This window comes from Enhydra lutris, unplaced genomic scaffold (assembly GCF_002288905.1).
Source record: "Enhydra lutris kenyoni isolate GAN:26980312 unplaced genomic scaffold, ASM228890v2 scaffoldscaffold1, whole genome shotgun sequence".
Classification (NCBI taxonomy): Eukaryota; Metazoa; Chordata; class Mammalia; order Carnivora; family Mustelidae; genus Enhydra; species Enhydra lutris.
In genome coordinates, this window is record NW_019154085.1 from 54,450,682 (window position 1) to 54,466,505 (window position 15,824).

General features: G+C 38.3%; 1 protein-coding gene across 2 annotated transcripts in view; it reads left to right on the forward strand.

Annotated features, from left to right (window-relative positions):
* The window catches only part of LOC111145161 (glycerol-3-phosphate dehydrogenase 2), a 140,098-nt gene that overhangs the window by 105,082 nt on the left and 19,192 nt on the right, over positions 1-15,824 (forward strand). For both annotated transcript variants that reach the window (XM_022499864.1, XM_022499873.1), the window contains exons 7-9: positions 1,825-1,989; positions 2,816-2,960; positions 9,960-10,153. In XM_022499864.1, coding sequence (XP_022355572.1) covers positions 1,825-1,989; positions 2,816-2,960; positions 9,960-10,153 — 504 coding nt within the window. The remainder of the gene's footprint in view (positions 1-1,824; positions 1,990-2,815; positions 2,961-9,959; positions 10,154-15,824) is intronic.

The following is a 15,824-nucleotide window of genomic DNA, read 5'->3' on the forward strand; positions in this document are numbered from 1 at the left end:
CTGTCAAATAAATAAATAAAATCTTTAAAAAAGAAAAAATCAACAAATGGGATTTCTGCCTGGTTCCTCTGAACAGTGACTTCATATAGGATTTCAAATAGTTAACTTACACATGGAGACTTGTCCTGTGTATAAATCAAGGCCACCTGGTGGAGTGTGAGTTTTCCTCCATAACAACGTGACTTGGATTTCTTGTGCCACCCATAGGGCGTTTCATCGTTATGTACATAAATCTAGTAGAAGGATTGGACAGGATGGCTACTCTCTTTGGTTTAGATGCGTAATCTCCGTAGTTTAGAGAGAAGATCTATAATGGAATTCTTATTTAGTTTCTTTGGTTTGTTTGCATGCCTCTAACTTGATAGGACATCTTCCAATTTTAAATGAGCCCTCCATTAATAGAATTTGGTTTCTTAGACTTAACTTTAAATATACCTGCTGACTATTTTAATGGCAACTCGAGGGTCATGCTGAGTTGAAATTGATCCAAATGCTGCCCGTCTTTTCTTCCCACTTACCCTTCAGCTACGCCTGCTCTTGTTCCTTTCTCCCCCTACTTCCATCCTATTAATTTCTGGATAAAATAACCCCTTATTCTGCATTCGAAGTTACATGTATGTTCTCCACTGCTAGAGGATTTAAAGTAGAGGGAAAGATTCTTGGCTGATCGTATTAGTTCAGCAGTTTGGGAATAAGACGTTTGTGGGGAGGGGTGGCAGAATCTTCGGTCATTGATTCTCTCTTTATAACTTTGCCCTTTTAGCTGAAGCAGATTACCTATGTAGGGCTTCTGGCCCTGCACAGACTGAATCACAAGAAAGAAACTTTACATAAACCATTTATACTAAATGTTTGGTATGCTGGCAACATAAATCAACAACAATATCCATTACAAATTCATCCCTTTATCAGTATTATCTTGATAGAACTGATCCCACTGTGTGGGAATTTGAACCCTGATTCAATACATCTAGCCCTGGGTAATTAATTATTCAGGGCACAGAGAACCTGGCCCCTGCAATGTAGAGTAATTCTTCCTGGTCAGCGTGAACTCCACTGGCAATAATAAATAGAAAACGTCTCTCGTGATGCCAGTATTTTAAAGTGATTAATCATCTTCCCCCCCCTCCCCTCCCCCTTAGTTTTCTTTAACTGGGATTTTTCAGCAATAAATCTTTAACAATACAGGTAGGAATTGTTCTGTAATTAAATTTTTGCCCTGCTTAATTTCTTACCTTTTATGTGTGATTAAGAAAAAAATGTTACATTTTCAGGAGCTCTGATCAAAGTCAAACCAAGAAAAATCCTTTTGTAGAATACCGAGAGACTGTCTATGGAAGATTAAGCTCTTGATTTTGAATATTAGATAGAGCACAGACTCCTAGAGATTGTTAATCAACACCAGTTGGGGTGTCAGATAGTCTGAGGGTTTGAATTGCTTCGCTTGCGTGCATACGGTTGTCTGTATTGGGAAAAGTCTGACATATACATATGTTCCCAAACTGTGAGAATAATTACTTATTTCTTCATTTTCAGATAACCGATGTGAGCTCTTGGAGGAAAGGGATATATCTATATCTATATATCTATATATTTTTTTGCCCTTTTTGCGGGACACAAAGTGCACTTGGTGACGGGGCGGGTAAATGCCGGACCGAGAATGGCCACTAGTTTGAAACCATGCCCCACAGAGCCAACCAGCCATCACATATATTCCGGGTGACAGGGACCGACGTGACATATCTGTTGTGACACACTTCTGTACCACCACACTGTGGCTCGAGGTGACTCCTGTCCCTCCTTTGATGCTTTCCCCTGCTGCAGGACAACACAACGACGCTCGGATGAACCTTGCCATTGCCCTCACTGCTGCCAGGTATGGGGCTGCCACAGCTAATTACATGGAGGTAGTGAGCTTGCTCAAGAAGACAGACCCCCACACGGGGAAGGAGCGAGTGAGCGGCGCGCGGTGCAAGGACGTGCTCACAGGTACGCCGAGGCTGGAGCAGGGTGGGATTTCTGAGCGTCTTGCCTTGCAAGTGTAAGGATTGAATTATAATTTTTCTGTCACTTCTCTTTTATTTAAGCCACATTTCAGAGTCCTATTAATTATATTCCTTATTGTCAACAATGACTGGTTTAACGTGAAAATTTTCCCTTGTGGTACTTGGCAATTTTTCCCCTTTGTGTTAAATAATAATAATGATAATGATAATAATAAAGGCCCACAAAATTCCCACAGCCATGAATGCATTCCATTTGCTTTACAAAAACATGTTATTAATAAAATTAAATAAATGCGCCAAGTTTCAAAGTAAGTGACACAGGAGGTGCATTTCTACATCGTTAGAGTCAATCACTTTCACTTTGGTTAGATTTTCATCCTTGTCCTGATTCTAGGGCCATGGAGTCAGGGTTTCAAAATTACCTCGTACCCTTAAACAGAAGAACCAGCACTGAGATATATATCAGCTCATGTTAACGCTGTTTCCACATTTGAGTTTTAAGGAGAAAGCCGCTTAATCACTTATCCCACTTTCTTCATGTTTGAATGAATGATGCTGGGCACTTTACAAACTAGACAGGACTGAAGTGAAAAGGTGGTGTGCTCTTTCTTCAGCTTGGTCTTGTTTGGGTAAATTTCCTCGGATGCAAGGCTTTGTGTGGCTTTTCAGTAACTCCTCTGCTAGCGTCACTTAGTGTGGTATACAATATACTTCGCCATAGGTCAAGTTTATAGGTGAATTAATAACCCAAAGCATCAGTGAGCAGAGCAACAAATGGGGCATGTGATCGATGCTGCTTTCTTTCACAGGGCAGGAATTTGATGTGAGAGCCAAATGTGTTATCAATGCTACGGGACCTTTCACAGACACCGTGCGCAAAATGGATGATAAGAACGCCACGGCGATCTGCCAGCCGAGCGCGGGTGTCCACATCGTGATGCCTGGTTATTACAGGTAGCTGGATGCCCTGGGCGCCTGTGGCCAGAGTGGGGACTGCGGGAAATCGTCTGCATTTAGTCTCCCAGCACACTTCTCTTAATAAGAGATGGTCTAGCTTGCTGTTCAAAATGAGGAGAAATAAGTGAAGGAACTCTCCCAAAGCACAAAATACAATCCAGACACGGGAATTTCTTAGCTCTTGCACTAAGACCCATTTCTTGGGATTAATGACTTGGGACCTGTTTTTGTACTTCCTTCGCTGTACTCACCTTTAGAGGTCGAGCGTCAGTATTTTTGAATTTTAAAGTATTAAAAGTGACTTTGGTAAAAAATTTCCATGAAGGGCATATTTTAATTAAAATATCAACAAATTAGTCTCAGAAAATGCTCAGATTTGCTTATGAAGAATCTGAAAATGAGGACTGCACAGATATGTGTATGTTTATCATTTTTAAAATGTATTTCGAAAAAAATTACAGCAAGTAAAAATTGGATATAATTCCTAATCTGCATATTAACAGAGATAATTGCCAGTGGAGAAATGGGTAAGGATAGAGATGGGACAAAAATAGCTATTAATTGAAAATCACTTAAGTTGAGTGATGGGCACGTTAAACTGTTCTGTGTTTACATATTTTAGAAAAATTTAACAAATTAAAAAAGAAACATTTAGGTGATTTTAGTTAAGAAATTAATAATGATTAGATCTAATGTACCTGTCAAGACTTCTGTGGAAAAAATTCATGTGACCATGCCAAGAGTATGGAACATGTGTGCTACTTTTATCTCCGTATGTAGTCAGTCTAGTAGCCAAATTAGCAATTTTGTATGGAGTAATAATCTATGCTCCAGCTATCCATTATGATACTCTTTGCTGTTGAGAAATGTTAGAAACTGCTTCCATTCCTAACCTTAATAGAATGGATAAGTAAATTATGTCACAGCTGCACAAAGGAATACTATACAGCAATTAAAATGATAAGTAACTTTAATGTTTCAGGAAAACACTAATGATGTTAGAAAACACTAACAATGTTAAAGTGAAGGATACAAGGTTATATGTGTAGTACGATCTACACTGTCTTGGTATATAGAAATACTAAAGGGTATTCTCTTTAGGTGATATGGTTATGGGTAACAGTTAAAGATGCTAATTTCTAGGTAGTGTGGTTAGGATGAGAGTTATCTCTTCCATATTTTTGTAGCTTTCCATAAAGGTTATATAAATCCTTTAATATTTGATAAACTGGATATACAGAATCTATATTTTGTTTAACATCCATGTTCTCCTGGAATGCCATCCTGCTATGTTCTGTGATACTGCTGCTTCATTATCAGTTTTATTATTTATTTATTATTATAATATTATTATTATGTAAATTATTATTATATATAACATTATTATTATTATTTATTATTAGTAACTAAATTTTCCTGAGGAGAGATACACCTAGTTTGTACACTTCTACCTAGAAAAATATTATACTTCTATCCAAAAAAATATGGAACTCTATTTCTTATCCACCAACTTCCAAGATTTCTTTCTCGTTTTCTAAATGTCTATGTGTAATAAGTAGATCATTAATAGTATTTTCACTTAGGACTGAAGAAAGCAAGGTGTTTTCAGGCTCAATACTAAAAATGTGTGCTGCAGTACTTTAAATAGAGTTTTAAAAACTGCTAGCCAGAGTTTAATTAAATGAGAAGGAGAGAAGTAAATATATGGAAATATGCAAATGTTTCTTGTATATAGGAAATTTTCAACTATAGTTCCATTCATAATTATATGCATTTATTTTCTATTGGATTAAAATATGCAAGGACAGCTCATTTGTAAATTTTTTTGGAGGGGTTTGTTTCTTTAAAATATCTTTTAGACTATAGATATAATACCTGAACTATGGACACACACATTATCATATTTGTTTGGATCTTAGTAGATTCAATATAATCTCTTGGGTATTACGTTTCATGTTTTCTTCACTATTGCCCCATGATATCAGAGGACTTATTATCCCCTATGTTAATTCTGCCACTTAATAATGACATCAGTTAGAATGGGCCAATTTATTCTGTAAACCTTAGTTTACCCATCATTAAAATGGGGAGACAGAGGGTAAATTAAGGTGATACCTTGGTCCAGAAGTATAGAATTTGCTGTTCATCACTTTACCTCTTGCTGACTGCGTGACTTTGGCAAGTTACTTCTTTCAGCTTCTGGCTATTTATCTCATGATAGTACCTAATTTGTATACATTTTGACAGTGATCCTTCAATTATTTTTTTAATTAACATATAATGTATTATTTGTTTTAGGGGTATAGGTCTGTGAATCATCAGTCTTACACAATTCACAGTACTCACCATAGCACACACCCTCCCCAGGCCCATCACCCAGCCTCCCTGCCCCCCGCCCCCTGTTCCAGCAACCCTCAGTTTGTTTCCTGAGATTAAGAGTCTCTTATGGTTTGTTTCCCTCTCTAGTTTCGTCTTGTTTCATTTTCAGTTCCTTCCCCTATGGTCCCCTGTCTTGTTTCTCTAACTCCTCATATCAGAGAGATCATATGATAATTGTCTTTCTCTGATTGATTATTTTGTATCCATTTTATTGACTACTCTTCATGACGTGTCTGGCACGTATAGTGACCAGTGAGTATTTTTGAATGTGTTAACTTGCCCAAATTGAGATTGTTGCTTTTTTTAAAGTCAAAATTCAGTGTAACACCTATAAGGGATATTTTTAATGTAGAGAAGTTAAAATATGAAAACAAAATATGATTCTTCATTTTAGTGCTCAGATAGCCCATGTGTACAAAAGGGAATAAGTAAAAGTAATCACTGTGGAAAAATAGAAAGATACAAAATGAAGAGTGAGAGTCTCTCTTCTTCCTTATGTTCCCTACCTTTTCCCTCACTTCAGTTCTTCTCTGGTAATCCATAACATTTCCTGATGATTCCTTCTGTAAAATTGTGTGTTTATACTTGCACAACTGTCTGTCCTTTTAAAAATTTTACGTGAAAGAGGTCACATTACACGTATAGTTCTGCACTATACTTCATAACATGCTAATAACAGAGGAGGTCGGTGTTCTCAAAGAAATATAAATATGTATCACCTGGATGTAGTATTTTCAAAATGGAATGCCTTTCATAATCCCCCCCAAATTTGTCATTAGCTTCAGGGCCCCTCTCCATGAATCATGAAAGTGTTAGTGACAGTTGGGCCTGCTTCAGATGCAGTAAGGGATCTCATGCTACTTTGGGAGAAATGAATGTCCCCACTTTTAGCTCTTTGAACTCTAACCACTATACATCCTGTCGGAAACCTTAGAAGAGTGGTTTGCAACCTACTTCCCATTCGAGGTCTGTTGCCCTCCATTTGGGATTATGGCCTGGATTAAGGATTTATTCCCTCTTTAGCACTGACCTTAAGGCATCCCAGAGGGATGGTTTTGCTTTCCGTATCAACTCATTCTCTTGGGTGGGGTCAGACTGAAATGCCTCTCTGGGCTCATCGATTAGTCACACTCAATTATAGCTCAAGGGTTTGACTAGGTCTTCAGGGTGGGGAGGGGGTGAGTCAGGCCTCCTGGGGCAGCCTTATAAACTGACTGGTTGGACCTAAGGCCTAACATTTCCACTAACACCTGATCAGTTTAGAAATGCAGTGAGTTCAGTAGCCACTGATTCGTTGGGGGTAGGCTGGTAAAATATAGAGCAAGGACCATGTGTATGCTCTGTTGGGCTGTTTTGGGAGTATCATCATGTCATTTATTAAGCTTGTTATGACCCAAACGTACACGTGCACAGTAGCAACTTTCTTGTTTGGATTATTTTAATTTCAGGAAACCTAGCCAACAGAAATCATTTATTTTTAAAGGTACTCTTTAGCTGACACTAAGAACAAATCTGTAATTTTCATCAGAGTTGTGGCTAGATGCTCTTTCAAAAGCAGCAACAACGCAACAAATGACTAACATACATGAAAATAATAATCTCCTCCTTCTACCTATGGATGCCTTTTACCTCTATCAAGAGGCCAATTTTTTTTTTTAATATTGCTGTGTGCATACTGATAGCTCTAACACTGATTGCTAAGTAGTTAACAATAAATTGATTTCAGTTTAAATAAGGGTACTTCAGGAAGGCAGTGGTCTGCATGAGAAAAATGTTCATTATGTTTAATCCTAGACACACACATAAATTAGCAACAAGCTTTGCCTCCTGATGTCAAGTGAATCATACATATTGAAAAAAGACCTGTCTCCCTGGGCTGTACATACTTTCACTGTCGTTGATAGCTGCTTTCCAACTTCAGCGTGACCTTGCGGAATTAATCCTTCATAAGAAAACAAACTTTTTCCCAAAGGGAGAGTATGAATTAGGTAATTTAGAACTGATGACAGGTATTTCCAAGTGGATTCTTAAAATTTTATACCATTCATTAGGCGCTTTGTCTTCCCTCTGTGCCTGTTAATTTTATGCTTGACACATATGTCTTTGCTTAAGCAGTTGATTCTCTACAGGTTCCAGTTACGTGTGTGTTGGTAACCATCACCTTCACCCTTTAAACCGCTTTTACTGCATTGAAAGGTTTTCGAGGATTCAGTAGTTGTGCTTTTCTAATAGCATTTCATGTCTAGGTGGATGACTATTACAATTTTATGTTAGTTTATCAGGTTTATTGGTTATTTAAGCACATTGTATGATATCTGGTCCATAAAATGATCATACATAAAATATGCCAACATAGGGGCGCCTGGGTGGCTCAGTGGGTTAAAGCCTCTGCCTTCGGCTCAGGTCATGATCCCAGAGTCCTGGGATCGAGCCCCGCATCGGGCTCTCTACTCCTTGGGGAGCCTGCTTCCTCCTCTCTCTCTGCCTGCCTCTCTGCCTACTTGTGATCTCTGTCAAGTAAATAAATTAAAAAAAAAAAAAAAAAATATATATATATATATATATATATATATATATACACCAACATATAGTGGGCTCCTTAAACATTAGGATATGGAATTTCTCCTTTTCTTTCAACGTGGTACTGTTGATCACATTGAAAACTTGAACTCTGAATGAGTTAATTCCCAGTCCCAAAGTGACTGATTTAATGTAAGGGTATATTAACCCAGGATCAAATCAGTTGCTTACAAAATACATAATTAACTAGTTTCTTTTAAGATTTTTAAGGGAGACTTAGGACAAACACAAAGCAAAAAAAAACATATAAAATATTATCTACTTGTAGTTTTCAACATATAAAAATGAAAGTAAATTATTTTCTTTAAGTAAGACTGAGTGAAGATGAGATCTTAGCTGAAAGCTTAAATGATTGACATGCTTCTGTGGTGCTTTCTATATATGCTAAATAGAACTGTGGCCCACTCTCTTGGTGTCTCTCAAGTGTGCTGTAGACCGTGTTTCTTTATACAAAGGATGTGTGGAAATGGCAGCATTTCATGGAACTGATGGGTCTTTGCAAAGAAAGACTCCTACTCCTTGTGGTTTACATAAAGAAGGTGCGTTAGCTAAGCTGATTATACATTTCCTTTTTTTTAAACAAGTTATTTTGTAGATCTTTGTTTTTTTATTTTTTATACTTTTTTAAAGTAAGCTGTATGCCCAACGTGAGGTTTAAGTCATGACCCCAACATCAAGAATCGTGTGTTCTACCAACTGGGCTGGCCGGGGCTCCTAGACTTCTTTTTCATGAAATAATTATTTTGGTTTGTTTTTAAACATTTGTTAGTCTCTCATCCTTACACAAGTGAATCAATAGGAGTTTTTTTTTTATTTTTTTCAAGGGAATAATAAACATAAAAAGTTGACTGTTTGCCCTTCAAAATTTGTGGGTAAGGGAGGGACTTGTTGAAACTTACTTAAACCAAATGGAATTATGTTTTTTATTTAAGAAATTTCATTAACGGAAGCTGAAGATACTGTTAACATCGGCTTGCTATGAGAATTCAGTAACTAAGGCTTTGCAGGGACTCTATAAGCATGAGACGTCAAGATTCCTCCCACACTTTATCAACTTCTCCAAATTTCTTTGAATGGTTAATGAATACATTAAAATAATAGTTTCTACTGATCTACTGACACAATCGAACAGGGTTTGTTAATATGTATTTATAGTTGCCTGTTGTTTCAAGTATGTTTTATGCTTTGGTTTGAGAATATTAAGTATACATTTAGTGAAAATTACTGACTAATATTTTGGAAGATTTTATGTAATCTGTCCGAAGAGGCATCCTTGAACCTTGATTTAATAGCGTAATACCTTAGGCTCTTTCTTCTGTTTAAAGACTGTCATTGCTAATATATCCCTTTCCTTTTTGACCTTGTCCTGATACATTCTTATTTAGGTAGTAGGATAAAATGAGCCCTTTTCTCATTGATGACTTCTTGAGGTTTCTGTAGAATTGAAATAAAGTGAGAAATCTCATATTTGGTGAAGTGGTATAAGTCCATCTAGGTTACAAAGGAGTAAAGAACTTTCTGATTACATTTTAGTTTCTAGAAACTTAGACCCCTGGCTTTTCTCATGTACTTCTGAGACCTTATGCTGAAAGATGTGCCAAATGTCAAATGTCCCAGGAAAATACTTTTCATAGACTTGAAAAAAGGTTGAAGAGCTCTCCTTAACTGACCATCATAAAAGGAATTAGAGACATTTATCCCACTGACATTATCTGATGTGAATGGTCCAAGGAATATAAAAAAACCAAACAATTGGAAGGTGAAGTCCGCTTTCTTAATTAACCTTGCATTGTTGAAATGGGGAGGGCTGGTTCTGCTGTGAATTTTATTATCACACTTGCTCCATTCTTTTTTGTTACCAAAACTATTTTTTTCCTTTAGGAATTTCTACAGTAGAGCATTGGCAGTAAAAGTAATAGTTCACGTGTTTCTTGTTTGCTTATATGACAATTAGTGAATAAAGTAGTTTTTACAATGCAGATATAGGGCTAAACTTCTACTAATTTCAGAAATGTATAACCCTTCTTTTTATATCAGCCCCGAGAGCATGGGACTTCTTGACCCAGCAACCAGTGATGGGCGAGTTATCTTCTTCTTACCCTGGCAAAAGATGACTATAGCTGGCACTACTGACACGCCAACTGATGTCACACACCATCCCATTCCTTCGGAAGAAGATATCAATTTCATTTTGAATGAAGTGCGGAACTACCTGAGTTGTGACGTTGAAGGTAACTGATGCATTCCTCTGAGTTTGTTTTCCTTCTTTTATACCTCTCAGCCGGGCCCAGTTCTCACTGGTAACTGCTGCATCTGCAGTCTGACTCCTCTTTACACCAGGCCGGCTCTAATTCTTCTGTACTGACCACTTCTTCTGGAAGATTTGGGGCCCGAATTATAGCACAATGGGAAGAAGTTGCCTTTGATCCTCTGTACTCTCTGCCTTCACATGAAGAGAATTGTACAGTCCTTTCCTGATAGTTTCTAAGGGCTGTACATGAACCAACGTGAACTCCAACACTCATGCTCTCTGAGGAGAGAATGAAATGTTTGCATCACGATTTAATTTCTAGAGTTTAGGAAGATCTGATTCACAGATACAGGATATCCATAGGAAATAATTAACCAAAGAAATGAGAGGATGGACATCTACAACCGAAGAAGCTTAGTGAGCTTTACCATATGAAAAGTGGAGTGTTGACAGTGGATTTAGCTAAGTAGGATAAGTATGCTTTTTTTAAATGGAAAAAGCCAAAGTTGGTGTCTTTTCCCTGCTCACCTGGGCGTACTGTACTTTTAGTTTGGATGTTATAGTATTTTCTCCACTGTGCATATATAACGAATAGTTTTTACCTGACTAGTTCCAGAAGTTTTCCAACATTATCCTGTATTTCCTTCCTTGGTTCATAGCCTCACCCCCTAGTCACTCAAGCTAGAAATGGTATGCCCGTCTATGGTGATCCTTCTCCCTCCACATCCCGTCCGGTTCCTACCCATGCTCCCTCTGAGGTATCACAGAGATCCCCTCTCGTTTCATTGTCCCGGTCACATCAGCGTCAACTTCTCACTCAAACAGTTACATGGGCCCTCTAACTGGCTTCCAGAGGTCAGGCCCCGGTGTCCCTGCAGGCTGACCCTGCCACCGGGACCCTCCTAAAATTCTCATCCTCACCTCCTTGCTCAAGAATATCCCTGGGATGTCTCCTCCGTTGACTTTGGGAGAAATTCTAAACTATCTCGCATGCGCCCTAAGGCCCATCACAACTGGTCTTTGCAGCTTCATACTCCACCAACCCACCTTTATGCATTTTATAGTCTTGTTCTTTCCAAATCAGTTCATGCATTTTAAACCTCACGCTTTGCTTAGGAGGAAGCTTCGCTTTGGGATGCCCGTTCTCCCAACTTCTCATCTTGCCAAAGTACTATTTCTACTTCAGAAACCGTCTATTCTTATCCTTTGTACTTCCATAGAACGTTGGTCAAGTGTATCACAACGTTGTATTATAGGGAAGAGTCTAAGATACACTCTTACTTGGAGCTCCTGGACGGTAAGGGTTCTTTATTCAGCTTCCAAGCTTGTTGACTGTCTGGGATGCTACTCATCATTGTTTTGAGGGAAAATGAATTAGTAATAGGAGCTTTTAGAGTTTTTGATGCGGGTAGCGAAAATCTTTCTATATTAAGATAGAAATTTTAAGATTTTTGAAAAATAGTTTTCATCTATCTATATCAGGAATCTTCTGTAATGTTAGCTTCCGTGGAGGACATGCAGAGACACAATTTTCTTCTTGATGTGACTCACTAAAATCTATGAATCTTTTTCCCTAAAAGATTTTTTTGTCATCTTGTGATCACACATTTGCAAACAAACAAAACAAACTGCTTTAAAAAAATGGTCCCAGGGACTCTTCTAGTTTAATTGAACGATCCATATTGTATAGTTTTAGTTTCTTCTGATTTCAAGTAATGGATGTCATTTCATTTTGAGCAAAGTCTTTTTGGGTACCTATATTCATGGCACAAATATATTAACCAAATGTAACTGGGATCTACGGGGCTAACATTTATACGCTCACACGCACACACCCTCACAGAGACTTATTTGGGAAATGGTCATGCCTTGTTTAATGTCCGCTGAAATTTCAGTACTCAAAATGCAATGCAATTTTAGCTGGATACTTTTTTTTCCCCTTTTGAAATCTAAGAGCAGTTTCATCTGGATATGATTGTATTTTAATGGATTGACTATTGTTAACAAACCCTCTTCATTTCACATTTGCCTGAGTATGATATTTGTTAAAAGTGCGTTTATATTGGGGCCTAAGAGCAAGCAGGAAGTTTAGATTGTTGGAGCAAGAAGTAAAATTAATTCAAGAGCAGAGAGCTCTATGTTGACAGTTTCCAAATTCTTAAAGTTCAAATGCAGTAAGATGAGAAATCTAACTGCTTATATGTGCTGAGAGGCTGCATGTGCTGGAAGCAGGTGTAGGTTCCAAGAGCCGCTGTGCCCATGTCGTAGGTGGGGACTTCCACCAGTGAAATGAGCCTTGGGCTGTAGCACAGACGGAAGCCTGCACCCCTTCCTCACTTTTATTCTGCCTGTGAATGCAGAGGGCACTGAGCAATGCCTGCTGGGACTGGGGTGGTCTGGGAAAGTGTTGTCAATTCACATGCCTTTTGGTAGTCAGGTGAATTGGTAAAACTGGCAAAAAGGTTTTTTGTTTTGTTTTGGTTTGGTTTGTTTTTGTTTTTGTTTTTGCCAATTTTGATTTTTGGTAAAAGTGGCCAAAATTCATATCTAAACACTATAAATCAGGCCTATCTCCTAATAGTCCGGGGACTCTTGGGCTTAAGAATTCCCTGGGGAATGGGGCGCTTGGGTGGCTCAGTGGGTTAAAGCCTCTGCCTTAGGCTCGGGTCATGATCTCAGGGTCCTGGGATCGAGCCCCGCATCGGGCTCTCTGCTCAGCGGGGAGTCTGCTTCCCCCCGCCCCCCCGCCTGCCTCTCTGCCTACTTGTGATCTCTCTCTCTGTCAAATAAATTAATAAAATCTTAAAAAAAAAAAAAAAGAATTCCCTGGGGAGTAAATATCTGGGGTAAAAGCAAAGGTGACAGCTCTTCCATATATTTCACTTACTTCCCTGTGCCCACCGTCTGTTACACCTGTGCCACTTATCAACTTGTTCTTTTTAAAAACTAGTAATTAATTAATAATCCCTTATAGTTTGGTGGGGATTTTTTTCCATTTGTATTTCTAGTTGATCAAAGGCCTCATATTTAAGGGGTTTCCCTCAGTCCTGGAAGAATGCAGTTTGCTACTGTGTGCTTTTATCTTAAGTGGAGATGTATAAATATGTATTTTTTCAAGGAATTTTGGAGTAACTCAATTTCTCTTCCATTATGATGAAGGGTAGAGAGGAAGTCAGCTTCAGACGCTACTCAGTTCTTTGACGGTAGGCTGGTGCTGCCCATCTTTTAGCCGTTCCATCTGTCAATAATGGCTAATACATGCTTTATTTTTTAAAACTCTGCAATTGCCGAACACATTTTAGGCTAGACACTCTACGGAGCATATTGCCCATACCATCTGGTTCCTCATGACAACCTTACCCGGTATATTTTGCTGTTCCCACTTTATAGACACGGAGACTGAGGCCCCATGACTGTGAGCCTCTTGCCCACAGTTTGTTCATGTTGGAGCCAGGATGACGACAAGTCCGTCTAGCCTCAGAGTACCGCAGGGTTCTCTGACTGGTAGTTCCAGGTTTTATGATGTGATGTTATATCCACCAGGGAGTGGATTACGTCTCTCATTTCATTTCCTGGAAGCTGCTAGACACTTGCAGAATGTTAATGACCTTGGCTCTGGACTGACCTTATTTGGATTTGAATGTTAAAGTAGAGGAGATTTCATATCTCATAACTAATCCCTCGGGCGAAGCAGTCTTCTCTGCAGATTGGAAAAAATCAAGTTTGTTTAGTTCCTAGAGCAGTAGTTTTGAAATGTTTTGCATTCACTAAGGTTGACATAATCATTTTAAAAGGATTTATTAAATGGATGAATAAGTAAAATTCTGACAACAGTTTCTGAGCCTTCCCAAATGGCTATATCCTTAAGGAAGAAAGAAAAAAAAAAGTGTCAAATCTTAACACTCCATGCTGTTCTCAGCAGCTGCCACACTTCTGCAGAACGCATCGGAACAATTCTGAAAAGCATTTTGCATGTTGGGAATAAAACCATGTCTTCTTTTACGGTTTAGAAAGCTTTCCATTCACAGGCTGAATTTTCTAGATTACTTGTTTGTTCTTTTCTGAAATGGGTAATTGATAGTTGTGTGGTGTGTATCGGGTGAGGAAGAAAAATGATCTTTTGAAAAATGTATCATTAAGTCAGCCGGGGAGAGGTTAATCAGAAGGAGGCAGTGGTGAAGCGAAGCTATGACTTGAAGGGATTGAGAGAGACAGGAGATTTGCCGAGTGCTTTATTCGTGTAGTTTTTCCGGAGTGTTTCTCCAGGCAGCGTCTTGAGTCGTACACAGGTTTTCACATATGCAATTAGTACTGTTTATAGATTGCCTGTTATTCAATTAACAACCGAGCTGGCCATATCGACTCGCTGCAGACCTGCCTTTTCCCTGCCAGAGAGTGTACCGGGGTTATCAACTTACACAGGCTTGGATGTCTTCCAGCTGTTTAATGATAGTGTCACACGCTCTGCTTTTTCTAGTTTCATTAGTTTATAAATGTAATATGGTATCTTATTTCTGTGATTAACACTTCATTTCAGCAGGTTAAACATGCTGGTAGAGAAGTATTGATTTCTGACACTATTTCCCCTGTGTTCGTTAAGATATTTTCACATGCTTTTTATTGATTTTCTGCAAGCTGCAAACATGAGAAAGAACACCCCAAAACGTATGGCTAAATAACCCACGTGAGGCAAAGCCGCGCATTTGGCTCTTAATTGTCACTTCCTGTGGGCTTCATTTTCTATTAATTTTTAAAACAAACACTTGTCTTGCCAAGGTGTTAGGAGTAGAAGTATTCATTATAATTTGAAACAATTACACAGCACTTAGTCTTGTCAACCAGCTGTGAAAAATGTCTATTGAACTTTTTTTACATTTTACTCTTTATATATTATATACACTAAAACCTGAAGGAGTTATTCATTGGGATTGCAGCAAAAATAATCCTTAAACGTGATGGTAAAGGGACTCTCTTTTTGAAAATATCACCAAGTACTTTTGCACGCTGTGGAGGGGCTCATGTGGGCTTTTAAACGTCTAGGCATTTGGCACTTAAAACAGTCGACTGGGTGCCCACGGGGTGCCCCCTGGGTAAGCTGTTTTAATAAGTGGTGTTTAATGAGGACTTTCCTCAATTCTCATAGTAGTGTCATTTCCTGTCATCTTGTTTTATTAAAGCATTTACTTATGTTAAAAGAGAATATCCAGTTGTTTAAATATATAATTATTACCTACAAAGCTTGGGATATTGGCTCGGAGGCTCAAATATTATTGCTTTTGATTTTGTAATGTAGGCTGTTCTTGTTTGATACAAAAAAGTTTAGAGAATGTTTTAATAGGCTGCTTCATATTTATTGACCACTCTACATGACCCCTACTTGATGGGGGATTTGGGGTATTGAGAAATATTAGAATTGACATTTCTAAAGACTTTGAACATGGTGAGAAAAAATGAACCAGTAATGAAACCTGGTTTAGCTATCCCAGCAGTATGAGAACAAGAAAAACCAAGATGAATTTTTCAGCTCTGAACCATAAAGCCTTGACTTGAGTGATTTTCTTTCACATATTATACCTTGGAGAATTTAAAGTAGGTGATGTCTGCTACCTACTCTTGGCTATAACCTGAACGATAGAAATGATTTCTGGGTA